Source organism: Liolophura sinensis, chromosome 7, assembly GCF_032854445.1.
Source record: "Liolophura sinensis isolate JHLJ2023 chromosome 7, CUHK_Ljap_v2, whole genome shotgun sequence".
Taxonomy (NCBI): Eukaryota; Metazoa; Mollusca; class Polyplacophora; order Chitonida; family Chitonidae; genus Liolophura; species Liolophura sinensis.
The window spans coordinates 57,496,033-57,505,375 of NC_088301.1; the positions used below are offsets into that span (position 1 = coordinate 57,496,033).

Sequence of the window (9,343 nt, forward strand, 5' to 3'; positions counted from 1 at the left end):
ATATTAGGTTCTTGAAACTTTTTGAAAAACTTATTTTTCATGGGTGGGAACACTGCATGCATGCATTCATTCTTTGAATTAGAATTGAAAACTTGGTATTGTGGCCTTACTTTAACTAACCTCTGTTCTGTATTCTAGCACTAATGTAGTCCTTAGGTGTGATCTTGGAATGCTTACCTGAGGTGCAATGTTTTGTCTGATTGCAGGTGTACCACACAAATTTCCAGCCCTTAGAATGGACAGTTCCTCACAGAGAAGAAAACGCTTGTTATGCCAAAATCATCTGTTTGAAAACCGCACATGTAAGTATTGAACTTGGCCACAACTGTCCTTCATGTCAATCATATATTCCAGTGCAAGGATGTATAAATAACTCTACGTGTTCTATAAGGAAGTCTGACACTCCAAGATGGTAACTTCAGTCTGCCTATTCACAGGTTTATTAGGGACAGGTGTTAAAAGTCCTGGAAGATTAGGTCTAAATTTTACAAAAAACTTTTGGTAAATTTTGCATAGTTTTGACAGGTTTATGATTGTGGCCAAGATTCAAAAAAGCTCATTAAGATAATATTGATAATAATAGGACTTGAACCAAATTAGTTTGTCTTTCGAATTATCTACTAGTCACAAAATCGATCATAAGTGACTGTCTTCATGTTAACGTTACCATATTTTATAGTCTATTTCTCTTAGAGAATCTCCTATATTCATCTGTCTGTAAGTCAGTCATTCTCGTTACCAAAATTGCCGTTAGCCAGTTACACTTAACAATCCAAGCTCTACACATTGATATGTTGGACGTCCATATTTATTTCATAATGTTACACTCCAAAAACTTAGTTTTGACACCAAGAACTCATTGCCTCAGGTGACATCATAATTATTCAAAAGCAAGTTGCATGCTGGACAATGGGCATGAAGGCTAATTTGGTTTACAATGTCTGCACCAACAAGCGGTTAGAATGAAGTCCATGCAGAAAGACAGCCTACACTACAGCCTCTCTAAACATCCATCTCTAAATCCACCCCGCCGTGAGATCACATACTAAAGGAGATAAAATAACATTCAGTTGTTAAGGTTATGTCATTCTAAAACGTGTAAACAATTTCAAACATGGCAGTGTCAGTAACACGGTTTACAGTTTAGTCAGTAGCAGTTTAGGTAGCTGGTATCGCCCTCAGTCAAAACATGTTGAACTCCACCCAATATCCAGCATGCCACTGGTTTTTGAATAATTGCGACGTCACCTGAGGCAATGGGTTGTTGCTGTCAAAACTGAGCTTATGAACTTAAACATTACGAATTAGAAAAAGGTATTGTAACTTCATTTTCCTTGAAATAATATAGGCTTCAAACATCCATGTGTAGAGCTTTTGTTATGTGTCACTGATTAAAGGCAATTTTGGTAGCGAGTATGACTGATTTTACAGACACCTGAATATAGGCGATTCGCTAAAAGAAACAGACTGCAACAACTTCATGGGATGTAGTGAAATGACGTGACCTGGTATTGTGTTTTACAGGAGAGAGTGATAGGTCTCCATGTGGCAGGCCCGCATGCAGGGGAAATAACTCAGGGATATGCTGTGGCCATGAAGATGGGAGCTACAAAGGCAGATTTTGACAGAACAATAGGAATTCATCCAACCATGTCTGAGGTGAGGTTGATAGAACCTTAAAAACACGAACAAACATGCTCCTGCATGGTAGAACAGTAATTTTGTAAGACTGTCATAAATCACCCAAAGAGTTCACTGATCTCCATTTTTCATGTTCCGTTGACATTGACTGGTCCACCTGTCCCTCCAATGCTCAAAGTTTTCTTCCCGTGGTAGGATCTCTGTTTCACCAATTTATCAGTCCTTTCTTTTCACAAACATATGTAAGGCTTCTTGCGGCCACATTTGTTCAGACCATTGCTCTTGCTGCAGACTCGGGAACTTAGATCATTGCGGTGTCAGGTTTAAGTCCCGCTATTGCAGTAATGGCGGCTGCTCGTCTGAGTTAGGTGGATTATCTGGTATCAGATAAGGTGGCTATCACCTGGCACTTCATCTGTATGAAACCTGACTACCAGTAGAAAGGGGAAATGTCTGTGAGCACGGCCAAAAGTACAGTTGATGAAACTAATTCATGGATGTATCTGTAAGGTTGCAGCATACTAGGTTTAGTATTAAATTGCTAATATCAGTTCCACCAGCCTGGCCATTTCCTGTCAAATGAATAGTTATTTGTGATCCAGTGTTACACCAATTACATTTATGCCTAAACTTGTGAATTTCATTTGTGCTGTCTATATATCTTTTTGTTTAACCAATCAAGTGATTTTGATATACAAACTGAAATTATATCTATTTTCACTTTCTCTTTCAGAACTTCACCACATTGTCTATAACGAAGAGCAGTGGGGTGGATACCTCTCAGGCGGGTTGCTGAGGTTAATTCCCACTGTTGAACTCTGTCTGGATTGTGCCCAGAATGAGTGCAAGTTAAGTAGCAGGTTATCATGGATTATACTAACAAACCTTTCACCTGTGGTGCTTTACCTGTGCTCAGACAGGCCAAACAGAGAGACAACAGTGGGATGTAAACCCGAGGTGTTGGTTCGATTTCTAGCCCACTGTCTTTCTGACAGTAGTATGATGGACTTGTTTATAAACCTCAGACTGAGGAGAGACAAGACCTGAATGGGCTGTGGATGAAACACACCAATTTCCAGTCCATATTACCAGGATATTATAAAATGCCTTATGTTTAAACTGCATATTTATTAAGAGCGATTCAAGTATAATGTATATACATTTATTCGGCATTAAATATTGGTTTGTGAAAATTGATCTTCAGTATAAAGTTATGCAGACAATGTAATTGCTGTATGTTCTGTAAGTTACACCCCGCACTTTGTCCACCCGCTGTATGTAGGAGAAACAGAGTTTTTGATTAGGTTTTTTTGCACTTTCCTTCTGTAACATGACATTTGGGACATTTTATGCATTGGTTAATATGTGTTCCTAAGATCTGTTTGATATCTCACAAAATCCACAGATCTTTTAACAGACTACCATGTAGTCAGTGAGTCTCAGTAACCTATGAGATACCGGTGTTCAATTTTGGAAGTATAATCGGAATTCCCAGAGCCTTTATCTTTACACACCTCCATAAAAATTCCAGTATAATAAAAAAAAAAATTGTTAGTAAAATTTGTGAAAAATCTTTGTTATGCCTTAAATACTAATAACATGTATATTAACTTGTAGCTGAGGAAGAAAATAGCAGCTTTGGGTTTGAAGTGCAGTTAATTACTCATTGTGGCTGTTGGTATAATTTAGCTGTTAAGGTTTTGATATTTCAGTGATTCTTTGTGTACTACATTCCTAATGCGCTTAATAAGATGATTGTATGGCTGGTTTTACTTCACTTGCAGCATGTTATAGATCTTAATGCACAGTTATAAGTCTGTTTTTGTCTTGGTGAAGGAGCTCTCTTACATCAACGGTTTCTGTGATGACAATGAATGCAAAACCTGTAATTGTTCACACAGTTGTTGGTACTAGATCTAAAGTGTGTTGAAATTTCAATAAATACATGTGTATTCATGATCTTTTGTATGTGACTTGTTTTTTTTTTCAAAACCATTCGGACTGGCTGCAGCCAGAAAGAAACCCTGTATTTACCTACGAGGAAATTACTCTATTTACCCTTAACAGGAATGATGTGTTGTAACTGTTGTTACTTAATCATATTAGAATGTGGCTCTTGGTGGCAAGGATGAGAGGAAACAAATAAACCCATCTTGTTAAGTGTTTATATATTTTACAACAAGAACTGGAACACCCAATCCCCTGCCTCCGCTGTTGTAGGCGCCTCAGTGATGAAAAACTGGTTGACAGTGCTCTCTTGTTTTCCCATCAGCATACATGTATGTCAAGGTATGATCTGTCTGTGTGTTCATTGGTTCACCGTAATTTGTGTTAGCCAGTGAACGCTCTATAGGAGAATACCTTGGCAAATGAATACAAATTTTCATTGGTCGAAGTGGTGTCTTCATTACTATTCACATGACTTACAAGATTCAATTGTTGATTACTGAGCCTTGTACTTCCAGTGAAATGAAAAGTACTCTTAATTCCTCAATCTTTTCATATATGAAAGCAACTTTCATTGCACTTTGTGCACATCTTAAATTTGATTGGGGGGGGACAACACTAAATTGGTTGGGCTGCCCAGTTTCCAGGCTTCACAAAAAGTATAACTTCATCGGTCAACACAGAATAATGCCTTCAGAATATGCTGGAATAAACACCTTGCAAACGAGCAAAGGTTGAAGAATTACAGTAATTCGGCAATACCTGGCATCACTTATCGACCACAAATGGATAGTAAATTGTCTTGGTACTTAAAACCCAATCTCTATCAATGAATGTGGTAAAAGTTGACCCTTGTTTACACTCATTTGCATTGCATTGTTTATTGACAGTAACTTCACAACATATCCTGGCTTAAGATGTTACAATCATTTCCATTGGTCATTCTGGATTAATGTAATAATATCACATACTTGACCAGTGACAAGCTTCTAAAGTTTAACAGATTTTTGATGTTTTTCTTCATCCTTTTAAGTAACTAGCAAAGATGCACATGCGTATCAGATTTCAGAAAGATTCATCCATTGGTTTTGGAGAAAATCCTTAAAGGATGTGATCGAAATCCAACATGGCTACATGACCTAGAACAAACATCTTCAAAACATTTAAATATAATATCTGAGAGAATTGTGTTGCCGTATTTCAAACAGGTGTGATTTGCAGTTTTTCAGAAAAACATTTAAAAGCATAGTTCAAAAAGAATGATTTTAATACTCCAAGCTAGAACAACATGTTTCAAGGTTTCAGCATCTCCTTCAAACGAAAAACTCTCAGAAAATATTGCAATACACCTATTTGTACTCTCCCATCCACCCTCCCTATTTTGTAATACTTGAAGTGGTTATGAAGTATTTGCAGCTGGTGGAAATGGGACCCTGAAATATGTCGAACACATACAAAGCTAAATTGCTTAAAGACTGCTATAATTTTCCACATATACTTGGCACGAATGAACCAAAAAAGTATATTCACATCTACATCATGTTTGCATGAAAATTATGAAAGACTTCAAATCCTGGATTACAGAATATTATGGCAGGATTCAGCATGAATAGCAAAAAAATAAAGAATAAAATAAGTCATCACGCTCCTTGTTAGCTGTCGATTTGTTACAACAGCTTCTTTGTTTTCTTTGGTTTGGTGGCAGCATCTGCCACAACAGCTCTGAACTTCTCCAGGTCCAGTTTGGACAGAATATCCGTCGCCACCTTGTCCAGACGACTCAAATGCTGAGCACAAACACTGATGTTGCGTTTCTCACAAGTTTGCCTTAGAACTTGTAGTATTTTGCCACAGTTGCCTCCACTAGCCCTCTTCCTGGCACCATCTCCTTCATTCACAAGATGCACAACCTGCTAGTCGTTTGACCAGATCCAACCGTTTTTGTTCAAAAATGTGTGTTTTCCAAGTATACATGGCCAGGTGTCTGAAATCCACTGAGCTTTGTGACTGCTGCTACCAGAAGTTGGGGTGAGAAGGGCTCCATACCCAACCCTGGAGGCGTCCACAAAGAGGGCATAATCTGGAGGAGGAACCCAAATGTAAAGCTCAGTTTCATACCTACTCTTTATTTTGACCATGTCAAAAGAATTGTGAGAAGAAAGGCAACCCATTACCTGTAGAGAGATAATGTACCATACTCAATAATGTATTTCCAGTCAGGCGTATGTAGGAAGGTGTACCAGTGGATGTGCGTGGGGCTTCTGAGGGATTCTGCCCGGTTTCCTTCAACCATAATGCTGGCCGCCATCGTATAAGTGAAATATTCTTCAGTAAAAACATCAATCAGGCAAATAAATAAAAATCAATAATGTGTTTCTCACACATCCCACTGTAAACCTTCATACATATAACAAGACATTTCAATATTAAAGTGCTAGAAAAACTTCCATCAGTAAAACTGATCTAATATCTCAAAAAATTACATAGTTCCTCCTTACCAGGATTAGAGATTTGTCAGTGTTATATTTCTGAGTTAATTTAACAACAGTCACTATGATACAGGGTGGTTCATTGGCTCAAATGGTCCAAGCGCTTGCTCACTGCAACCATCAGGGCCTTAACCAATGAGGCTTTTGGTCTTGGCTTTAAGTCAAGATGTCTGGTCCTACTAAAGGTTGGCGTTTCCTCCACCCATAAACCTGGCTGCAGTCATATAAATCCTTCAGAAAGACATCAAATTGACACCAATCAAACAAATAAAAAAAAAGGACACAATCAATTGGCTGACAGTGGCGTACAGACTTGGTTATGCTTTATTAAATGTGCCATACCTATAATTCAGCTTGCCCTAGGCTTATCCTGCATGGACTTGCCTATCTTTTATTTAAGCACATGATTCTGTATCTCTTTAAAACCCACATGTAGAACTCACCTTAAGCTTCATACAGGCATTAAGAAAGGCAATGTGATGTGCAGCATCTTGTGACAGTCCTTTCCCAAGTGCTGTAAGGTTGAAGGAATGGGAAATGTGTAACATGGAGAACTATCTTCTCACACCATCTTCACAGAGCACTTCACAGGTGCTCGCAAACTGGAAAATGGACTGTAATGGGAGCTTGTTTGCTCCAGGTGTGGTAACAGGTATTGCTGTCAACAGATGGCATCAATGCTCTGTGTATCTTCAACTTTCCCATTGGAGAGAACTCCTAGATACTGAAAGCTATGTCAGGAGGAACTGAATATACACTGAACTTCATTCAATAAGTATAGGTACACACCAGGTATATGTAGTAAGAAAACTCACATCCAAGAATCTTAGTCTCTCTTCTCAATTGCTGAACCATTACCATTGAATTTGTCTTCTTTACACTATATAAAAAGAATCTTAAAAGCAAATTACCATCTACTGATTCTGGTCATCATAAAAGGAGCCAAATGGCTTTGCTACAAGTATAATTCTAAGTAAAGCTTTAATGCTGCTACAAACTGCTTTGAGAAGAATTTTGTTCATAATGAACTTCATCCTATACTTAAGAATCTTTAGTCTAGGTTAGTGGAAGTTTCAAATACATGTCTGAACTAAGTACCAAACTACATTGTGACAAACACACCAAACCCTGTAGACAACACAGGCCATCAGATGAGCATTTTCTTCTGCTTGTTTCTGAGTCTTCCTTTGTCCGGTCACTGTAAACACTTGTGGCCATTTGGAGAGGAGTTGCCCAAGCCCTCCTGTGTAAGACATAAGACACTCTACACCTGGAAACCACAATTCTGATTAGGCTCCAAGAAGGGCGTAATTAGTTGATTGATGACTCTCTTAGGCTTTGGAAATTGCTTCACCATAACACAAACTACAATGATAAAATGGGAAATAAAAACAACAGATCTAGATCTGAACAAATTAACAAAGTTTGTCATAGAGAAACTGGAAAATAGTGAACTAACTGGAACAGCCTGAGTAATGTGTAGTCCATCTAGATGGACTCAGTAGGCCTACACACGTTACTTTAAAGGTCTGACATTCTGCGAAGAAAATGGATGACAAGTATATATCAGTATGTAAGACTTTCCCTCCTCCCACAACATATCTTCATATCCTGATTTTGATAAAGCTGAGCTGTGTAACAATTACTTTCGTACCGGTATCTATGTTCTGTCTTCTGACTACACTGCGCTGTGTACAAGTTTATTCTGGAGCAGTCACCACTACCTTCCTCAACACTAGGTGTCTCCAGTACCTTCAGTACAGAAGAATGAAAGAATGGTGTAAGCTAGCTGAAATTTCGGTTAGAGAATCAGTTGTACAACAGGTGGCATTTCATACTGCCGACGACCACCGTCTCAGACCTTCTCTTTGATTGTTTTCCAGAGGAAACTGAAGAGTGCAGGACTAAGGGAGAAAACTCGTCCTGTCACCACAGTTGATCGACAGTTGACTTTTTAATTTCAGTTTACACGTGCGTAGTTAACAAAACCAATTGTCCGTATTTAATGAAACTAACCAGCAGACGAGATATGAACATTTGTGTTAAAAAAAGAACGAATCAGGAAAATTTTAATAAGGAAAAAGCATTGAATTAAAAAAAAATGAACTGTATCTTATGTAGATACGTCTTTCAATATATATATATATATATATATATATATATATATATATATATATATATATATATATATATATATATATATATATACATTCGTACATGTCTTAAAAGCTAAATGCCGTCAAGCAATATGGTCGTTTTAGGTCAGTAATCGTAAGACCAATTCCCAAAACAACAGAAACCACCAAAAATCTCAGAGAGCACATGCATAAAGTACTAAATTAGGACGGAATCATACAAAGAGAAGACGTCAACAGTTTTCAATGATGATGGAAAGATGCAATTCAGGTTCTAGGCAAATCAGTGTCCAGATCTTCCACCACGCTAGTTAATCGATAATGAAAATATGTACGTCTGTTGAACTTTGATGGCTATATAGTCGATGTCTCGATCTACTTCAACACGATGAATATATCGCCCCTGTATAGCCCGGAGTTAAGTTGAATATGATACAGTGTAAAACATAGGAAACTTATGTGAGGCGTTTGATGGAATAACGTTGTAGTACCGCAACACCTCTCGTGACGTTGTTTGAAATCGTTACAAAGCACACAGCATCTGTAATAAAAGTCACAAGGTAACATATGCTGGTCTGACCATGACGTATATACCTATATGTACAGGTAAAACAATGTGTAAATGCATGGACGTGTATGCAGTGTAGACTTATCTGTGGGTTTTGTACAAACGAATATATGCTTTGATCATTTTTACTCATATGTCTGTTGTACGTGAGACAATGCAACTAGATCATGCAAAATGCATGACTTACTCCATGCAAGGGCGTATATCTGTTTACATTACATCGAAGCTCACCATTTTATGAATTTTATTTCTGGTATATAGAACTACCCGTATGGATGATGTGTGAAACTTTGGAAACTTCGCAAGAGTAGATACAGTTAGACATACGTGGCATAAAAGAAATATAGGGTCCTATGAATGATATCAATGCATTTTGTGAAATTTGCGCACACATAAAGGTTATGTAGTTTTCTCTTGAAATTCCCCCTATTCTTCCACATTTTCAATCGGCTCTGTGTCAAATATTTTGAAGCATTCTAACTGGACCATTGGTTTAGAGAAATAATTTGCACAGTTTTATAAAGCTTGCATCTTAAGTGACACACACCAATTGTTTTAGCGTC

General features: G+C 37.8%; 1 protein-coding gene and 1 long non-coding RNA gene across 3 annotated transcripts in view; one reads left to right on the plus strand and one right to left on the minus strand.

Annotated features, from left to right (window-relative positions):
* Window positions 1-3,596, plus strand: part of LOC135471058 (thioredoxin reductase 3-like) — a 37,311-nt gene extending 33,715 nt beyond the window's left edge. The window contains 3 exon segments of the mRNA XM_064750107.1: window positions 207-302; window positions 1,525-1,659; window positions 2,375-3,596. Of these exon segments, the coding sequence (XP_064606177.1) occupies window positions 207-302; window positions 1,525-1,659; window positions 2,375-2,437 (294 nt within the window). The 3' untranslated portion in view covers window positions 2,438-3,596.
* Window positions 3,597-4,452: 856 nt separating this feature from the next.
* Window positions 4,453-7,950, minus strand: LOC135471143 (uncharacterized). 2 transcript variants are annotated; one of them, XR_010444412.1, is made up of 3 exons: window positions 7,830-7,950; window positions 6,521-7,442; window positions 4,453-5,668 (listed from the first exon to the last, which is right to left on the minus strand). It is a non-coding gene; the product is annotated as an uncharacterized LOC135471143 (long non-coding RNA). The 2 variants fall into 2 exon arrangements; XR_010444413.1 differs by having other exon boundaries at window positions 4,453-5,762.
* Between the last annotated feature and the right edge of the window lie 1,393 nt (window positions 7,951-9,343).